At 52.0% G+C, this 20,575-nt stretch overlaps 2 protein-coding genes across 2 annotated transcripts in view; one reads left to right on the top strand and one right to left on the bottom strand.

Annotated features, from left to right (window-relative positions):
* The window catches only part of LOC311328617 (protein-methionine sulfoxide oxidase mical3a-like), a gene marked incomplete at both ends in the record, with an annotated part of 126,304 nt that overhangs the window by 15,324 nt on the left and 90,405 nt on the right, over positions 1–20,575 (bottom strand). The window contains 1 exon segment of the mRNA XM_084462562.1: positions 135–279. Coding sequence (XP_084318688.1) covers positions 135–279 — 145 coding nt within the window.
* Positions 12,732–17,680, top strand: LOC311328619 (protocadherin-1-like; the record flags this gene model as incomplete). The annotated part of the gene is made up of 2 exons (XM_084462564.1): positions 12,732–13,556; positions 15,158–17,680. 2 exons carry the CDS (start codon positions 12,732–12,734, stop codon positions 17,492–17,494), a joined length of 3,162 nt encoding a protein of 1,053 aa, XP_084318690.1. The 3' UTR covers positions 17,495–17,680.

Here is a 20,575-nt window from a genome sequence, read left to right as displayed (position 1 = left end):
CTCGCTGAATTCCACAGCCGCCCCCACATCATATTCTTTGACGCGGATCTCAAGACCAGAACCGCGCTACTCTGTCTGTGAATAACACCGTCGTCAAGCTCAGCCCCCTCCAGCCCCTGACCCCTGACCCCTACCTGTCTCTTGAGGCCGGAGGACTGGGCAGGAGCGTTCTCCTCAAACTTGGCCAGCAGCTGAGTGGCCATGGACTTGACTTTGTTATGGTTGCCCGTGGCAGCCGACTCTCCTCGGCGGTCGGTCAGGGCGTTGGAGACGGACGGCCTCTCGTCGCGGCCGGTCGTCGACATCTCGTCCTGACAGAAACACACCGGTTAATCTTGCCTAGATAGGGGGGTCTAAAGCCTAGCCTAGCCTGGTGGGGGGGTCTAAAGCCTGGCCTAGCCTGGTGGGGGTGTCTAAAGCCTAGCCTAGCCTGGTGGGGGGGTCTAAAGCCTAGCCTAGCCTGGTGGGGGTGTCTAAAGCCTAGCCTAGCCTAGCCTGGTGGGGGGTCTAAAGCCTAGCCTAGCCTGGTGGGGGGGTCTGAAGCCTAGCCTAGCCTAGCCTGGTGGGGGGTCTAAAGCCTAGCCTAGCCTGGTGGGGGGGTCTAAAGCCTGGCCTAGCCTGGTGGGGGGTCTAAAGCCTAGCCTAGCCTGGTGGGGGGGTCTAAAGCCTAGCCTAGCCTGGTGGGGGGTCTAAAGCCTAGCCTAGCCTGGTGGGGGGGTCTAAAGCCTAGCCTAGCCTGGTGGGGGGGTCTAAAGCCTAGCCTAGCCTGGTGGGGGGGTCTAAAGCCTAGCCTAGCCTGGTGGGGGGGTCTAAAGCCTAGCCTAGCCTGGTGGGGGGGTCTAAAGCCTAGCCTAGCCTGGTGGGGGGGTCTAAAGCCTAGCCTAGCCTAGCCTGGTGGGGGGGTCTAAAGCCTGGCCTAGCCTAGCCTGGTGGGGGGGTCTAAAGCCTGGCCTAGCCTGGTGGGTGGTCTAAAGCCTGGCCTAGCCTAGCCTAGCCTGGTGGGGGGGTCTAAAGCCTGGCCTAGCCTGGTGGGGGGGTCTAAAGCCTGGCCTAGCCTAGCCTGGTGGGGGGGTCTAAAGCCTAGCCTAGCCTGGTGGGGGGGTCTAAAGCCTAGCCTAGCCTGGTGGGGGGGTCTAAAGCCTGGCCTAGCCTGGTGGGGGGGTCTAAAGCCTGGCCTAGCCTGGTGGGGGGGTCTAAAGCCTAGCCTAGCCTGGCCTAGCCTGGTGGGGGGGTCTAAAGCCTAGCCTAGCCTGGTGGGGGGGTCTAAAGCCTAGCCTAGCCTGGTGGGGGGGTCTAAAGCCTGGCCTAGCCTGGTGGGGGGGTCTAAAGCCTGGCCTAGCCTGGTGGGGGGGTCTAAAGCCTGGCCTAGCCTGGTGGGTGGTCTAAAGCCTGGCCTAGCCTAGCCTAGCCTGGTGGGGGGGTCTAAAGCCTGGCCTAGCCTGGTGGGTGGTCTAAAGCCTGGCCTAGCCTAGCCTAGCCTGGTGGGGGGGTCTAAAGCCTAGCCTAGCCTGGTGGGGGGGTCTAAAGCCTGGCCTAGCCTGGTGGGTGGTCTAAAGCCTGGCCTAGCCTAGCCTAGCCTAGCCTGGTGGGGGGGTCTAAAGCCTAGCCTAGCCTGGTGGGGGGGTCTAAAGCCTAGCCTAGCCTGGTGGGGGGGTCTAAAGCCTAGCCTAGCCTGGTGGGGGGGTCTAAAGCCTGGCCTAGCCTGGTGGGGGGGTCTCAAGCCTGGAACCTTGCCCTAGACCCACCGGATCTAAAATGCAAAGCGAACTGTCCCAGACTAAGCAAGTTTCTGATCTATCTAATTTATCTAACTAGCTAGTTTACATGGCGAGTGTTTGTGAGGCTAACGTTTGCTAGGTCAAATGAGACAAGCTAGTCCTGGTGGATCGCTAGCGAGCCGACAAAGTGTTGACGGTTGTAATATGTTCTTGATTCGAGTCCGTTTATAGCTAACTATAATCAACACTAGTTGGCTGGCTAGCTATAATCAACACTAGTTGGCTAGCTAGCTATAATCAACACTAGTTGGCTGGCTAGCTATAATCAACACTAGTTGGCTAGCTAGCTATAATCAACACTAGTTGGCTGGCTAGCTATAATCAACACTAGTTGGCTAGCTAGCTAGCTACATCAGAGTTGAACGATGTGATGATAGGCTCAATGCACCAGCTCCACTACTTCCTGAAAGGAAGTGGGCATCTTCATTTCCTGTCCTATACTATTGGATTAAGTGATTGATCAGGTGTGCGGCAGACCCAGCGCACAACTGATCAATCACTTAATCCAATAGTATAGGACAGGAAATAAAGATGCCCACTTCCTTTCAGGAAGTAGTGGAGCTGGTGCACAGAGCCTATTCCCCCGTGTCAGAGTTGGAGCTGTGTTGTACTGTGGGTGCAGTAAATGTATCTAACAAGGTTATCAATGCACTACCAAGCACACACCGTTAGAGATGGCAAGATTTTATTTGATCCGTAGCTATTTCACTTGACACTTTTGATTTAAATGTAGCGTACTCCGTCTCGGCGTGAGTTGTGGCTTGGCTGTTTCTCTGTTGATCAAACACGACTGCTTCATATGTTTCATACTTGTTTCCTTTGGGGGGGGCGTTTGCACATGCAAATGAAAACGTGTTTTTATTTTGCGGCGTGCACTTTTGGCCGTACAATTTAGGACCATAGTTCACAGGTTGGCTGATTCCGTCGAGGTGTCCATTTCGTAGTAAAAAAGTGGATTTTTCTTCTCCACGATGACGGCTTTCTTCCGTCTGCCCGAGACCCCTTGAGCATGAATGGGAATGATTTGATCGGTCAGTTCTTCAGATGCAGGTACACAGCATGTTTAAAGTTCAAAGTCTGATTCCAAATGCAGAGAGCAGGTTGAATTTGTCCTCCATTTAGGTGTATTTTAAGCTTGTATTGTAACAGGTGGAGTGGAAGGTGATCTGCATGGTAATATCACAGCACCCAGACGGTAGCAGGCATTTGGATGGAATCATATGAAGTCAGAACTCGGTCAGCTGTAATACATATGTTTTTTTAGCCGATACAATGCTGTGCGTAGAGAGTAGGTTCCATCTGCCATGTGGGGGTATAAAGGGACCTCATACTAAATTGAAGTCAGGATAGTGCCGTGAAGAACCATACGGGGTTGAGATGGAGATGGGTGACTGCTCATAGCTTCCTGGATGTTCTTCACCTCGCATTATCCTACCAGGCAGCTGAGTTATAGGGGCCGTTATAACCTTCTTCGAATCTGAATGTGTGATGTGTGTGTGTGTGTGTGGGGGGGGGGGGTAAGGACTTGTTTCTTCTCAGAGAGTGCTATAGTGCATGGGAGCAGACAGGTTGAGGCGGTCAAACAACAAATTATTTATTATATACCGGTTGGACGCGGTTGCTACCTCTCTCCCATCCCAGACCACTCATGCTGCAGATCTCTGACCTGCGCCCCCTCGTTTACTGGGTAATATCAAGCGTGCATAGAGGCTGATACACGCGCTCATTGATTGTAGCCTAAACCATTCAACCCTGTTATTGCCTCTGTCTCCGGCGTGACATTTCCATTCCGGCAGCGCTGAGTTTGAGTTGACCTGACCCCAGTGAGACGGGAAGGCTCAGCGCGTTGACGCTGATCAGCCCAGCCGTGTCACATCCAGGGCTGTCCGCCAGCCGGGCTCCAGGGAGTCCCGCCGCCGTGCGCCTCCGGACCTGGCGTGCGGCCGGGGCTTTGTGGAACATGGCGCCCCCCCCCCCGCCATCTAGCCCTTTAACCGGTCCAGCCTGGCAGACAGGCACCGGCAACAGTTTGCAGTTTTCTGCATCTGAATGACGAGAGAGAGAGGGGAACGGGGGGGGGGCAGACTAATCTGGGCAAACAATAGGGCTGAATAAAATCATTAAACTAATCCCCCCTGTGCTGGGGTGTTAAGGGACCATGCGCATGGAGAAGCCCCAGCTCAGGGGTCCCGGAGGGGCAGCAGTCGGGGTAGAGAATGGGCAGATTGTCCTGGACAAAGGCCCGGCTGGATGGGGCCGCCCGGAGCCGTCTCCCCCCGATTGCCCCGGCGTCTCACCTAGTCTTGATTGATCATCCTTCTACCCCCCCCCCCCCCCCACACACACACACACACACACTTGCCTAGTTTGCTGTCCAGACCAGTTTATTTATTTATTTTGTATTGTGAGGATAGCGAGTTTGCAGTTTATCTGCTGATCGTTGTGCAACTACCCGCTGACAATTAAGCAAAATATGATAAGCCTATGTTGTATAATCTGACGCTTGCAGTGCGACTGCATATTTTTAGACTTTTCAAGGGCTTACGCAATATATCATCTCGCACTGGAATGGAGGAAAGAGCCCGTGCATGAAAAATGGAACAAGTCACGTTTAATTGTTACTATGGCTTATATAATCTGCTGCACAGGGGGAAAACGCACTAATGCACAAGATATGCTAGTGTGTGTGTGTGTGTGTGTGTGTGTGTGTGTGTGTGGGGGGGCTGCATTGTTAATTTGAACATGCTGTGCATTTGAAATAAGCGTGCGCGTGCGAGCGTGCGTGCGTACTCGTAGGCTGTTCTTGTTAGTTGCTCTTTGGCGAGTTCTTAAGTAAACAAGCCCACGTCGTATTTGTTTGTGTTCAGATCCTGTGAGCTGCTGAGAAGGGAAGTCGGTGGTGCAGGAAAGCGCCCGGTGCATCCGCCTCCATGGTTAGGTTAAACATTAACTGGGCACAGATGCTATCCTCCACCGCCCTCCGCGTCACTCATCCCGCTAGCACACTGGAACTACATTGCTTCTTAACCTCCATAAATGTCAGCGTGTAATTTGATTCCTGAGTTATTCTGCCTTTGTGCATTCCAATAAGAGCTCGAGCGAAGTGGCGAGTTAATACGCAAGCCGGCCCCGCCTGCCGTTGCCATGACACGGGCTATATCGTACGGTGGCCGACGCGTGCAAATCACAACGGCAAATCCGGAACACAACGGCAAGTTCAAAAAACACAACCGCAAAGTTCAAACACAACAACAAAGTTAAAAAACACAACAGCAAGTCAGAAAACACAACTGCAAGTCGGAAACACAAATGCAATACAGAATACACAACAGCAAGAGAGAAAACACAATCGCAAATTGGAAACCACGATTGCAACTCCCAAAAACACAACGACAAAAACCAGAAATCACATTAGAAATGTGTCAACCGGAAAGGGATTTACTACTTGTTGAATCTGATTGGGCAGCTATAGTGTCAATAACAGTGGGACATGTGCGGGAAGCGAATATTTAAATTAATTTGAAATGATACGTTTAATGACTGGGTTTAAGAATGGAACTATTTTTCTCCCACATGCAGGAGCCTATCTTGCCTCCTGCCAGGCTGTTGTTATAAATAAGAAGTTCTTAACTACTTGCCTGGATAAATAAAGGTTATTGATTGCTGATGAGCTAGCTAGCTAGTTCATTGATGTCATATCAAATATTGGACATTCTTATCTATAGCTAGTGACCTGCTTTAGGAGGCTAGTGGCCTCTAAGTAGTTTGCACAAAACAGCTGATCAGACGTTACGATGCATAGCCAGGCTCTTGGCTAGTCTATGTGACACCTAGATGGCAATAGCGAAAATAATGAAGATATGTTTAGAGTATATCTGTGGTGGTGATGGGATAACATTCATATACAGAGAGAGGACGAGTAGTTGTTTTGTTGTATATTATTTCAATATACAACAGAGATCATTCTCTACAAAATAGATTACATCCCAATTCGTAGCATCATCATTCATTCATTGTCCTAGTGATTTTGACGTTAGCTGGTTGGCTGGAGTAAGGGCCGACTGCTTCATGTTGAAACGCAAAATGTCGCAGCCCAGCAAACACCCCAAGGAGGTTGGTTTGGTGCAACCAGTAAAACCAGTTGGGTGGAGTGCGCGGTTCACTGCACCCTGGTTACGCACCGTTCCTGTGGGTGGGTGTCTCTCTGTGGCACGGCGGACCAGTATCCAGTGCGCATATTGAGAGATACGGGTGCAGCCCAGTCTTTTATACTCTCTGATATTCTGCCTTTCTCTGAAAAGTCTTCCACTGGTTCTAGTGTATTGGTGCAGGACATCGAAATTAGCTATGTGTCGGTGCCTCTCCATCTGGTGCACTTCAGTTGTGATAGCCAGTGGAGTGTAAGGTGCGTCCGTCTTTTCCAATAGGTGTAAATGTTCTTGCTCGGTAACGATATTGCTGGTGGCAGGGTTATGCCTAGGCTGGAGGTTTTGGAACATATCCCTCTGTTCTACAACCTGATGTGTTGGCCCAGAGCTAGGTTTCCTGAAGTGTTCCCTGTGTGCGCATGTAGCCTACCCGTGCGCAGGACTGAGTGAGGACTTGGTTGATACCGTGTTCGCGACTGAGTTGTCTGACTCATCAACTGCCCCAGTTCCATCTATGCCCACCTCGCCTACCGCTGACACAAGTGCTCGTAGTCAGAGCATGCTCCAGAGTAAAAACCTTGTGTCCGAGCCTACCCAGCTACCTATGACACGCAGTAACCTGATTTCCTTACAGAGGACAGATGTTGAGTTGGCCAAGCGTTGGGAGGCTGCTCGGGATAAATGGATGATGCTACGAATTAGGATGTAATCTATTTTGTAGATGATCTCTGTTGTATATTGAAATAATATACAACAAAACAACTACTCGTCCTCTCTCTGTATGTGAATGTTATCATATCACCACCACAGATATACTCAAAACATATCTTCATTATTTTAGCTATTATTGCCATAGGTGTCACATAGACTAGCCAAGAGCCTGGCTATGCATCGTAACGTCTGATCAGCTGTTTTGTGCAAACTACTTAGAGGCCACTAGCCTACTAAAGCAGGTCACTAGCTATAGATACAAATGTCCAATATTTGATATGACATCAATGACAATTAGCTAGCTAGCTCATCAGCAATCAATAACCTTTATTTATCCAGGCAAGTAGTTAAGAACTTCTTATTTATAACAACAGCCTGGCAGGAGGCAAGATAACAGCCTGGCAGGAGGCAAGATAGGCTCCTGCATGTGGGAGAAAAATAGTTCCATTCTTAAACCCAGTCATTAAACGTATCATTTCAAATTAATTTGAGTATTCGTTTCACGCACTTCCCACTGTTATTGACACTATAGCTGCCCAATAAGATTCAGCAAGTAGTAAATCCCTTTCCGGTCGACACATTTCTAATGTGATTTCTGGTTTTTGTCGTTGTGTTTTTGGGAGTTGCAATCGTGGTTTCTAATTTGCGATTGTATTTTCTCTCTTGCTGTTGTGTATTCTGTGTTCCGGATTTGCCGTTGTGATTTGCACGCGTCGGCCACCGTAGTATCGCCATGGTAAATGACTGGCCAGCCGGTCTGTAACCTCGCTCCCGCCGCGGTTGGCTAGCTACGCGGGAGACGTTGTGCTCTGACTAACCTCCCCCTCGCTGGACAGCAGCCCTGGGCAGGTCCAGCACACCTGATTAAACTACCGGCTGAATTATAACTCAACACTGAGGCCCGGCCGTGGCGATGAATACGCCTTGGACACCAGGACACAGCAGCAAGTATATATGTGTGTGTGTGTGTGTGCGTGTGTATGGGGTGTGATTAGTGCCAGCACACCATACTGAAACGCTTGACTTGCGCCTACTTAAGAAGACGCGATGACATCAAACGTCTAAACGCACGTGTATAATTTCCATTGACAAACAATGGAGAGACAGACGTCTCATACCTGTAACGTACCTGTCACGCAGACGCTGTGCACATGTTGTTTACACGAATTGCGCATCGTGTGCGTGACGGCAACACTACAGGTTAGATGCGCCTCACATATGCGACACCAACACTACACATGACAGTTTGGTAAAATCATAGATGAACCTACGTACGTTCGCTTGTAATGTGTGCAGAAATTGCATAGCGACGTGTCAAACGTGCCAGTGCCTTGCTAGCGCAGCAGACGTGTTAGCGGCCGCACGTGTAAGGTCAGTTGCCTTTAAATCATAGCTGGTTCTAATCTCGTCCTTGCCCATTGCGAATGCATTCTCAATAAATGGAATTCGCACATGTTAAGCAACTTGTTTTTAATAAAGCCTAATATCTGAATGACTCTTTCTTCGCAATTTAAAACAAATGTTCAGATACACGTGTTTCTTGTCAATAGAGGGCGCTGCAGCACCGTCAGCACCAGTTCGAACAGCCACAACCTATTTGAAAATGTAGCGATAGTGGAGATAAAACGACACATATCTAGGAAAAGTTATGCAAGGAGGGTCCTGGAATTTGATTGAGTGCAAATAAATATTATTAATTTTTATTCAATATGGACAAATGAGCCCCGCTCGCAGCTTCTAGTGCCCGCTGACTTAACACGAGCGTGCAAACGTTACATGCATGTGTGCAAAAGTGGCACGGCACCTTTTACACGTCACCCTCTGAGAATGCGAGCGACTCGTAACGCGTGCGTATATGCACGCCTATTAATCAGCTCGCCAAAGAACCTTTATACACGCAATGCAGGCGACGAAAGCACTAAGTGTTTGTTACGCTGGCACGAATCACACCCCATAGTGTGTGTGTGCGTGCGTGTGTGTGTGTGTGTGTGCGCGTCCATTAGATGTGGTTGTGTAATAGCTAGAGAGTGCATGGGAAGGGTGCAGTAAGACTAATTGCAAGACATCAATTCCTCAATGTGGCGGAATCATAAATAACACATTCTGTATTACGTCAGCTGACGGTGTAATCTTCACACACACACACACACACACACACACCGGTGATGAGGGAGGTTGGAAAGCGCTCCTGTGTTGATTTATATGAGGCTTGACCCAGCCGCCATTCATACACACGCGCCCGCACACACACACACACACACACACACACACACACACACCGGTGATGAGGGAGGCGGGTAAGCGTTCCTGTTCCTGTGTTGATTTGGACGTGGCTGCAGTCAGCCGCCATAAATCGGACCCCCGCATCCTCTAAATCCCCAGCAGCTAACGGTGACAGATAAGGCCCAGACAGAAACCAGCCTCAGCCCTCTATTGTCATTGAAATGTGTGCATGTCATTGTGTGTGTGTGTGTGTGTGGCTGGACCCTGGTCGGAGGGTCTTCTCTCCAGGAGGCCCCCGCCAGGTGGCAGATGCAGATTTGACTTTCTTAAGACCCCAGTGTCGTGTAAACGCCGGCGGCGTCGTCGGGGACCCCCCCCCCCCCCCCCCCCGTCACTCGCGACGCACAGCGACGGCCCATTTCCATCACAATGTCAGCCTCTTCGCCAGCACTCGACTTGACCAGGACTCTCTCTCTCTCTCACACACACACACACACACACACACACACACACACACGCAAACACACACACAAAGACTTTTGAGGCAATGCAATTCTTACTTTCCACGCCTTTACTCTTCCCTCAGGAGCTTGCTGGCTCTGCTTGCACATACAGACACATGCACGCACGCACACACACACACACACACACACACACACACACACACACACACACACTCGCAGCCTGGTGGGAATGTCCCAGTGCAGTCTGGAGTGTGGGAAAGGATATGATGAACAAGGCTGGTGCTCCCTGGGGTTTGAGCACAGTTCCCAACAGTTCCCCGCCCGCCCCGCACCCCGCCCCCATCCTCGCTGTCCAGAGCCTCAACAGACCCCCCCCCCCGCCCCCTTAGTATAGACCCTCACACAGCAGCATCCATCACCACACACACTTCACATCATAGAGTCACAGGAAGATACAGATGAATTTCCAGCCTCAGGGCTCATTTTAAGATATTTTTTTCTTGGGGGGGGGGGGGCGTCGTCCGGATGATGAACGATCCGGTTTAGCGACGCTTTGTCTTTTATCGACCGCTCGGGCGTCGGGGCCTCACTCGGATCTCTGGAACGGTACTATCCTTGATGAGGTCACTCAGCTGAATTTCAGCGGCAGCCCGTCCGTCCATCCGTCCCCCGTCTGTCCCCCGTCCGTCCCCTGTCCGTCCCTCCGTCCGTCCCCCTGTCCGTCCCCCTGTCCGTCCCTCGTCCGTCCCCCTTCCGTCCATCCGTCCCCCCGTCCGTCCCCCTGTCCGTCCCTCCGTCCGTCCCCCTGTCCGTCCCCCTGTCCGTCCCTCGTCCGTCCCCCTTCCGTCCATCCGTCCCCCCGTCCGTCCCCCTGTCCGTCCCCCGTCCGTCCCCCCGTCCGTCCCCCCGTCCGTCCCTCCGTCTGTCCCCCTGTCCCCTGTCCGTCCCCCGTCCGTCCGTCCCCCTGTCCATCCCCGTCCGTCCTCCCAGGCTCCTCGTCTGGTGGAATGCGCGGCGTCTCGGCTGCCTGTGAGAGGCCAGGAGGTGGGTTAGTGGCAGAGGTGAGGTATTTGGCACCTGTGTTGGTTGAACTATCCCCACACACTACCACACACACACACACACACACACACACACACACACACGCGCGCGCGTGCACACTTTATAATTAGACAAATATAAGGGCGCAAGTGTGCCCTCAATGGGGAAGAGAGGAGAGCCGTCGCGACAGACCCAGAGTTCGACGACGGGAACGAGTCCCTCCCTCGCTCTCCGCCACCCGCGTTTCCTAGACGGCCGCGTCCGTTCAAATGAGCGTCGTCGGGACGTCGCGGTCGCCGCGCAGCCCCCCCGTGCCGTCCGGTCAGCGCGCGCATCAGAGCGGCTCGTGCGTAAGCGGCGTAGAGCCGGCGTGCGTTCCCGCGAGCGTCATGCACGAAGAGCCCTTCACTCGGCGTCACGCTGTGAAAAAATAAGGCCTTCCTCCCGCCCACTGCTGTGTTTATTTATCCCCCTCCCTTTCGTGTGTGTGTGAGCGTGCGCGTCGTGAAATCGTTCAGGCGGAGGTCGAGTGGCGGGTCTCGCTCTCTGGGTCAATGATCCCCCCCCCCCCCCCCCCCCGCCTACTGCGTCATTACAGATGGGGATGAAATAACTGCGGGAGAGAGAGAGAGAGAGAGCGATGGAGTGAAGGACAGAAAGAAAGACACGCCAAGAGCGAGAACAAGGCCCCAATCTTCCGTGAGGGCACTCTGCAATTAGCACAGCGGGCAACATGAAAGTAGCCTGACCTCCAACCCTCACCTCAACGGATTAAAAACCCAAATCGGCTTTTTATTCACTTTTTTCCTCTCTCTCTGCGCCTACGCCTGCCTCGTGTGCAGATAGATTGTTAATGTGTCTCTTTAATGCGGTGTGTGTGTGTGTGTGTGTGTGTTGTCACAGCCACTCCCTCCCTTCGCCATCCTCCTGCATCCCTCCCTCCCTCCCTCCCTCCCTCCCTCCCTCCCTCCCTCCCTCCCTCCCTCCCTCCCTCCCTCCCTCCCTCCCTCCCTCCCTCCCTCCCTCCCTCCCTCCCTCCTCCACTCCTCTCCCCTGCAGACTGATGAGGATTGAATGAGGGAGCCTTTTGCTAGTGAATGTTTAATAGCTGGAGTGGCCAATGGAAGATTAGAAAAGCACTCTTTCGCTCTCTCCCTCATTGTCCCTCTCTCTCCCTCTCCCCCTCTCTCTCTCTCTCTCTCTCTCTCTCTCATTCCTTCTCTCCCCATACTGCATGCCCCATTCTTTTGCCTCGATAATGAGTCCAGAAGACACCAGGGGACCAGACATCTAAGAAATTAAGTTTCTCTCTCCTTCTTATCATTGCATTCCATACAATCTCACGCATACACACATTCAGACGCGCCGACATGAGCACACGTACTCAAGCCCGCGTGCAGCGGCACACTTCTGAAGCAATCAGTCCAGATTGCAGCAGAGCAACTCGGGCACGTATGTGGCCCAGCTGGAAGAGGAGGAGGAGGAGGAAGAAAAGGCAAATCGGTCACTCCCACCCCTCCTCATCCACGACGCCAAATCACAGCCTGAGGTGTGGGGGGCTAGGGCTGTCGGGGTGGTGTGGGGGGGGGGCGAGCAGAAGAAGTCCTTTCCAAAACAAGGATGCGAGAACTCCACAGATTAAACCCCGTCGATCGGTCCCCCCCCCCCCCCCCCCCCCGCGATCGCATCCGTAAGGGTGCGCGTATGAAGTGAATTCCGGCCGGAGGGGGGGAGGGAAAAAGTGTCACACCCCTGGGGAGGCGGTGATCAAAGACAAAACGCTGAAATGGAGCGGTAATTAATACGGGACGAAAGAGGTTAAGAATCAAAACGGAGCGTTGCTTTGTGTAAATTACCTTGATCAACATCTCATCAGCCAGGAAACAAAAGCCAGATTCCTGGCACCGGGTATTAGCATGCTGCCCATTGAGCGCTGGGTCCGCTTTCAAAGGAAATCCATCTAAGTGGGGTTTAGCCACAATGTTTGTTTGCGGCACATTTGACGGACTCGGCCGCCTTGTGTTCATATCAGAGGCTGTCGACATGAGACGGGGCGATGGAAGACTGAGTTTTTCCCACAGTGCTCTCTGTGTGTGTCTTGCTGTACTGAAGCACCTGGGAGAAATACAAGGTCAGAGGTCTCGCACGAGTGATTGTTCTCGACACGTTTAGTGCCTCGCGAAGATGAAGCGTACAGTAATACCTTAAAAGACCCGTCATAAATCCCGAAGAGCTGCCTTTCGGGGATTCAAAGTCAAGTGTCTTTAAGAGGTTTTTTGGCAATGTCCGGCTCCTCTGTGGGAGATGAGTGAGCCGTCCTCTAATCGTGTTTTTTTGGCCCCTCCCTGTTTGTTTCCTGCAGATCGATGCTGTGCCAATCGGGCGGAGTGATGGCGTGGGGGCGCGGGGCCGTGCTGGCGTTGGCCCTCGCGCTGCTGGTCTGCTGCGGCGCCGCCCCCACCGACATCCTCTACCGGATGCCGGAGGAGCAGCCGCCCAACACGCTGATCGGCAGCCTGGCGGCGGACGAGGGCCTGCCCGACACGGGTCACCTGTACAAACTGGAGGTGGGCGCGCCCTACCTGCGCGTTGACGGCAAGACGGGCGAGATCTACACCACGGAGATCCCCATCGACCGCGAGTCGCTCAAGGACTGCAGGAACCTCTTCGAGGGCGCCAAGTGCTTCCTGGAGTTCGAGGTGTCCATCACCGACCTGATCATGGGCCAGGGCCAGTGGCTGATCGAGGGGCGCATCGAGGTGCTGGACGTCAACGACAACACGCCGCAGTTCGCCTCGCCCATCCTCACGCTGTCCATCTCGGAGAACACGCACATCGGGGAGCTGTTCGCCATCCCCATGGCCACCGACAAGGACTCGGGCCACAACGGCGTGGCCGAGTACTCGCTGAGCACGGGCCACGACGCCAGCCAGCTGTTCAACCTGCAAATGGCGGAGGACACGGACGAGAAGCTGCCGCAGCTCATCGTCATGGGCAACCTGGACCGCGAGCAGAAGGACTCGTACGACCTCAACATCCGCGTGGTGGACGGGGGCGTGCCTCCGCGCGCCAGCAGCGCCCTCCTGAGGGTCAGCGTCACCGACCAGAACGACAACGCGCCCAAGTTCGAGAGGACCCACTACGAGGCCGAGCTGCCCGAGAACAGCCCCATGGGGCACTCCGTGCTACAGGTGAGGACGTCACGCGCCAACCCACACATTCGGCTCCTCGTCCGGACAGAGAGGCGGTGTCTCGCACATCAAAATGGCTGCCGTTTCATGTTACGGGGGCTTGTTGTTACAGTCCATAAATCAACATCACTCTCTGGGGGTCAGGGGTGTTCATCTTCCCATTTCCAGTCTGTATCTGACTAATTGGATGCGGTTGAGACCGTAGCAGAGGCACCGGCGACCCGGTCCGACACCTCGAGAGCACTCCAGCCCCTCAGGCTCTGTGTGACAAGCGCCCTTGTTTCATTAGGCCTCCCGTTCCCCCGAGGCGCCGGGGCACTGCCTCAAAAACAACAGGGTTAAGGTTAAGGAAACAATGAAACTCAATCATATTTTCGCAGCCAATCGATTTAAGTCCTCTTTTTTTCCACCGCTCCTCTTGAACGCTGGCTTCACGAAGCCCTAGTGAATTATTGACAGGTTCTGAGAATTGCATATTGGATTGCAGGGCCAGCGCAGTCGATGCTTAGATCAGGGAAGCAGTTGACTTGGCTCTGTTCCAGGAACTATTTGAAGCATACCAGGCATAAAATTGCTCTAAACTGTTAATCTTCTAGTCAACAATTAGTTTGAGCGATCAAGTTGGTTTTCAAAGAGCTTGTCGAGAGAGTGCTCTCTCCCGTCACAATCTTTCAAAGGGCGCAGTAGCAAATGAACGAGAGGGAAATGGTCTGATTAGACCGCTTAAGCAGGTCAGATGTGTCAATCAAGCATTTCTCCTTCCTCAAAGAACCCCTTTCCAAGAGCATGTTAAGTGAAATGAATTTGGTTTATGCGGCAAATGAAATGGAATGAGTCAAATAGAGCAATAATACCAATAATCCCCATGGATAATCTCATGACTGAGTCAGATTAAGCCATGATGGCTCCGCAGTGGGCTGGCTAGTCCTATTTGAGTTTCATATGTGCTAAGTGATATAGTGCTATGTAAGATGTGTGCGACAATGAGTAATGGTATACAGGTTCCAAAGGTGTATCTAGGTATGCCTAGTGGGTCATACAAAATGTCTCAGTAACACAAAGGTTCGGCTTGACAGTAAAAGTGTTGAGTCACTGGTTAAACAGTCACACCTTACGCCAGGGGCAACTACATGAAACCAGATTAAATGTCACTGACAGGATATTATGACTCAGAGGTGATTTACCAGGTACAGTAACTGGGTGGCTCGTGGTGACTGATGACTTCACATTATGCTCAGGATTATGTAGGCAGGGTCTAGACAATCCATTGTCGCCGATCCCTGCCACTCCTCCAGCCCTTCCTAATGACCCCAGTGGAAGAAAGTGTCTTTTGATAATGAGAAGAACATTAACAGTTCACTTATCTCCCCATTAGATGCCAATGACCCATAGGACAGTCACTTGATGTCTATGTGGGGGTGTGCACTTGGCTTTGATAGCATATTAAGTATCACACAGAGCATTAACTTGTGTCGTCAGAACAAAAGAAGCAATTCATTGTCAAAGCCCAACGCAGGACAGACCTGTGGACAGACAGATGACAGAATACAGTTTTGTTACTTTCCTTCAAAATGGTCATGACCCATCGTGTGTCTCCACAGGTGAAGGCCAACGATGCCGACTTGGCCACCAACGGAGAGATCGACTACAGCCTCCACCAGGCCTCGTACACGGTCCAGAGGCTGCTGCGCATCGACCGCTCCACGGGCGTCATCTCCGTCAAGGGACTGGTCGACCGAGAGGAGCAGAACTTCCTCAAGTTCTTCGTGGTGGCCAAGGACCGCGGGCCAAACTCCAAGAGCTCGAAGGTCCTGGTGACCATCATCGTCAAGGACCAGAACGACAACGCACCCGCCATCGAGATCCGCGGCATCGGCCTGGTGACCCACCAGAACGGCGTGGCCAACATCTCCGAGGACATGCCCATCGGCACCGTTGTGGCCCTGGTCCAGGTCTCGGACCGCGACGAGGGCGAGAACGCCGTGGTCACCTGCGTGGTTGCCGGCGACGTCCCGTTCCAGCTGCGGTCCGCCAGCGAGTCGGCCAACGACCGCAAGAGGAACTACTTCCTGCAGACCACCACATTGCTGGACTACGAGCGTGTCAAGGACTACCGGATCGAGATTGTGGCGGTGGACTCTGGCAACCCGGCTCTCTCCAGCATCAACTCCCTGAAGGTCCAGGTCACCGACATGAACGACAACGCCCCCGTCTTCTCCCCGGCCGTGTTCGAGGTGGACTTCGCAGAGGAGAACCAGCCGGGCGATAAAGTCCTGGACGTGATCGCCACGGACGCCGACAGCGGCTCCAACGCCAAGCTGACCTATTCCATCATCGTGGACTCGGCCACCAAGGGCCTGTTTGAGATAGATCCCAACACAGGGGAGGTGCGTGTGAGGAACCAGCTGGATCGGGAACACAGGGAGCACTACGAGTTCCATGTGGCGGCCTCGGACAAGGGCTCCCCCAGCCTGAGGGGGACCGCCACGGTCATGGTCAGGGTCCTGGACCGTAACGACAACGACCCCAAGTTCATGTTGAGCGGCTACAGCTTCTCCGTCCTGGAGAACATGCCCCCCCTCAGCCCCGTGGGCATGGTGACGGTGATCGACGCGGACAAGGGCGAGAACGCCCGAGTGCGCCTAACGGTCGAGCCCGACAACGGCAAGTTCATCATACAGAACGGCACGGGCACCATCCTCTCCAGCATCTCCTTCGACCGGGAGAAGGAGAGCACCTACACCTTCCGCCTGAGGGCCGTGGACGCCGGCGACCCCCCCCGCTCCTCCTACGTGGGCGTGACCATCAACGTCCTGGACGAGAACGACAACGCCCCCTACGTCACCAGGCCGTCCAACTCCACCTTCAAGTTCCTCCCGCCGCTCACCGCGCCGGAGACCCGCGTGGCGGTGGTGGAAGCCGAGGACATGGACACCGGGCCCAACGCCGAGCTGGTCTACAGCATTACCGGCGGCAACCCCCACGGGCTGTTCCACATATCCCCCAACAGCGGGGAGATCACCTTGGCTGAGGAGCTGGCGCGCAAGCACAACGGCCTGCACCGTCTGGTGGTACGGGTGAACGACAAGGGCAAGCCTCAGCGCCACACCACGGCGCTGGTCCACATCTTCGTCAACGAGACCATCGCCAACGTCACCCTCATCGAGTCCCTGGTGGGCCACAGCCTGTACACCCCGCTGGACAGGGACATCGCCGGCGACCCCAACTACGCCCAGGCCCAGCGCAGCAACATCCTGTACGGCAGCCTGGCCGGCCTCGCCGGCGTCCTCCTGGTCATCGTGGCCGTCGTGGTCGTCCGGCACCGTCTGCAGAAGGACGCCAAGAGCGGCTACCAGGCCGGGAAGAAGGAGAGCAAGGACCTGTACGCGCCCAAGCAGGGCCCCAAGAACGGCAAGGGCAAAAAGAGCAAAAAGGGCAAGGCCCCCAAGCCCGCCAAGCCCCTGGAGGAGGACGAGGAGGCCAGCCTGCAGAAGGGCCTCAAGTTCAACCTCATCAACGACAGCGTCAGCGACAGCCCCCGGATCCACCTGCCCCTCAACTACCCTCCGGGCATCCCCGACCTGGGCCGCCACTACCGCTCCAACTCCCCTCTCCCCTCCATCCAGCTGCAGCCCCAGTCCCCCTCCGCCTCCAAGAAGCACCAGGCCGTCCAAGACCTGCCCGCCACCAACACCTTTGTGGGCACGGGCGACAACAACTCGGATTACAGCTACAAGGCCAACCCGCCGAAATACAGCAGCAAACAGGTAGGCGACTACTTTGTAAACAGCAGGAACATCACGTGGAACACATGGGGTGGTAGACCTGGGACTGGCTCGCAGAAACCTGCCACTAGCAAAACTGCACTGACCACTCTGTCCTCACATGACCACGCCCCTCCATTACACCACTGGGCAGGCTCGTCTTTACATCTTTGAAGTTTCATTTGATTTGTTTTTTTTCTGTTGATCTTGTGTGTTCTCGCCATAAAACGACTCACTACACTATCATTTAAGAAGGAGATACCTTTTTGTTTTGATTTGAGTTTTATCTCACCGTTTTGGGTTAGTTTAAATGAAGGAGCTCATCATTTTTATTTGTATCTAACAGTGGCATATTGTCAGTTGGGCCCCTAGTTTCTAGTTCTGAAGTTCATTTTAGTTACCTCGGGGGAACAAAACAACATTCTTATTGGTGAGGAGGACGGGAAATGAGGATTGCTGCTACTGGGTGTGAATCCCTACTGAGACAAGACATGACATGACATATTCAAAAGGTATAACCAACCTGATTGCCATTATTCACCAGCTACAGGTGTTAAATGTCAAGATTTGACCTCAAAATACATATATTATTGTCACGACCTCAGTCTGGGCTGCTATGATCTTGATATCCAGGGCCTTTCAGCTACTTCAGTTGGAGGTAAATAATCTGTTTGTTGTTTATCAAGCGATGCTTCCTGTGTGCCATTTCATAAAAAAACATTACTGTAACGTTAAGATTTACGACAGGGTTGGGGGTTATTTGATGTATGAATAAAAGATTCTCTCAGTTGTAATGAAGGATGTTTGTTTGTGGTAAGTGTTTTTTGTTTGTTATGTTGGGTCTCAAGTGTGAATCTAAGCCCATTAACTTGAGACAGACCTTTTTCACAGTGGTTTGTGAAAGCTTTCTCTGAAAGGTATAGCGATTTAGCAGCAGGATAGAAGTGAGACATGCGTACTTGGTGGAAGCTGTTCTTTGCTTCTCCTCAAGGGGTTGAAACAGTATAATGAAATACTTGAAGGAAAATGCAATGAAATACAAACTGGCTCGTCAAAATGATCTAGTTCTAGGGCTTGAGATCAAGCTACATTTCAAAAAGGGCTAATTTTATTCTACCTTTAAATAAACTTTATTATACCCGGGGCTGATTACATTTCAGATGTATAAAAAGGCCACACATCCACATGAACGGAAGCCACGGCCCCACAGGCAGGGGAAGGCCTATGACCATGCATATGATAAACACATTTGGCTGATACTCAACTCGCTAGAATATGCAGGAAAACGGCTCCTCCCCACAAAAAAGGACCCCTGTGTCTATTTACGAGAGAGGGGGGAGAGAGTTTGGTTGACAAAATATAAAACAGAATGTGTGTTTTTCTGCTAAATTTGATAATGTCCCCCTCGGGCTTCCAGGGGCCTGGGGATTGGGCTGGAGCTATTTGTATCTAACAGTGGCATATTGTCAGTTGGGCCCCTAGTTTCTTACTACTCACATGCTCACTTAGTTTGAATATTTTGAGAAAGGATTTGGGTTTTAGAGACCCTCTTTGTGGGACAATCATTACTCTTCACCCATAAAATGTTCAAGCATGACCAAGAGCAAAATGTGAATTCCTCAAGCTAATTGTTTCTTGGCTAGGATAATAAGATACTGGCTAAAATGCACTTTTTAGTGCTTTCGCTGAAGTTCAAAATAACGTAAGTACTTCAGCGTACATGAAGAGCCAAGAGGTCAGGGGAGGGCCACAGGACGACGTTAATAAAAAATAAAAAAAGCACACTTAAGGGAAGTCCATTCGGTGCCGTCTGGCTTCTTAAGCCTGCGGCTGCACACCCTGTCAGGCCGTTTGAGGAATGACTTTAATTACGCCGTCTTCATTTGCCGGTCTTAAGTAAATTGTTTGCACAGATTAATCGCAGGTAATCCCGGCCACCCTCGCCTGTACACAGAGAGTGCCTTGCTTTATTTAATGTACATACGCGGGGGTCGTTAAACGTACGCTCATAATGTGTTTTCCGTGTCGGGGCTATACCATGGATGTATTATATTAACTGGATACAGCCACTCCATTCACTGGCCGCTATCAACAATGAAGCACTATTGAACCGCGCCATCTTGGCAAATTTGTAGTCATTTGACTATTTCCGGTGACTTTTGACTTGCGCAGTTGTGCTTTTCTGGCCTTCCGGTGACTTTTGACTTGCGCAGTTGAGCTTCTCTGGCCGACGCGCGTCCACGAAAAAGTTCACATTTATCTGAAATGTAGACGCACGTTCCCGGCTCTCTCGGCTCTCCCCGCTTTGATTTAGCAATGAAAACCGGCTTGCATATTAACCTGTTTTTGTCAAATATATCAATTGGAGAAATTATTTTTTGATCCTGGCATCCTAGTTTTAACAGGTTAAATATAATTGAACATGTTTTGTTTGCTAGTAGATGGTATTCATTCCGTTCGCGATAACGTTATTGCAGCCAGGCTAAATTCCTCCAGGGAGCCAGTGACAGGCGAGTTGAAGAGCTTCACTCCCCGCCAGCAGGAGCTTTGGCCGCCGCTACCGCATCTTGGATAACCCGCTGAGTTCGTGGCTGCTATTTCACACTCGCCCTTGATCAATCCCAATACCGATCCATGGTAACAATGAATCAATCGTTCAGATCAGATCGGAAGTGCTGCATGCATGTTACAACATCATTGTTACATTTATTAACATAACCATAGCCTACATTTATCTCTCTAACGTTAGGCTATCCATCTTACACCAGTCGGCCATTCGATAGCTGGAAGCGGTCAACGCCAACGTTGACTGAAAACACCCAAACTCAGTGTATCGTTTCATCTTCATGCTACACATCAACTCCTTTACATTGTATGTGAATAAATTCCTGTTATTCTAAAAATATCCCATTTCTGTCCATTCCTGGAAAAGGCTAATAATTGCTGTCAAATGATCACTCCAGTTTATCACCGTATCCCACTACCATTTCAACTATGCACAGGAGGTTGTCTTGTGGTCATTTTCATTAAAAATGATTAGCCTGATCAGTTTGTTGTATGTATTAAGCCCTTTTTGAGCGGTATGCTTGTATTAATAGCTTATAGCTTGCCATACTCACCAACCTTGGGACCTCAGAAATAGGGAGCATTTCCAAACCAAATTGCGGGGGGGGGGCATTAAAAGCATTACAAATTAGACATTAAAAGCATTAAAACGAAATGTGAAACAGCATGACAACATACATATTCCTTGAT

This window comes from Borostomias antarcticus (genome assembly GCF_949987555.1).
Source record: "Borostomias antarcticus genome assembly, contig: scaffold_101, whole genome shotgun sequence".
Taxonomy (NCBI): Eukaryota; Metazoa; Chordata; class Actinopteri; order Stomiiformes; family Stomiidae; genus Borostomias; species Borostomias antarcticus.
Note: the sequence above shows the minus strand (reverse complement) of the source record. Positions and strands in the feature narration are given on the sequence as shown.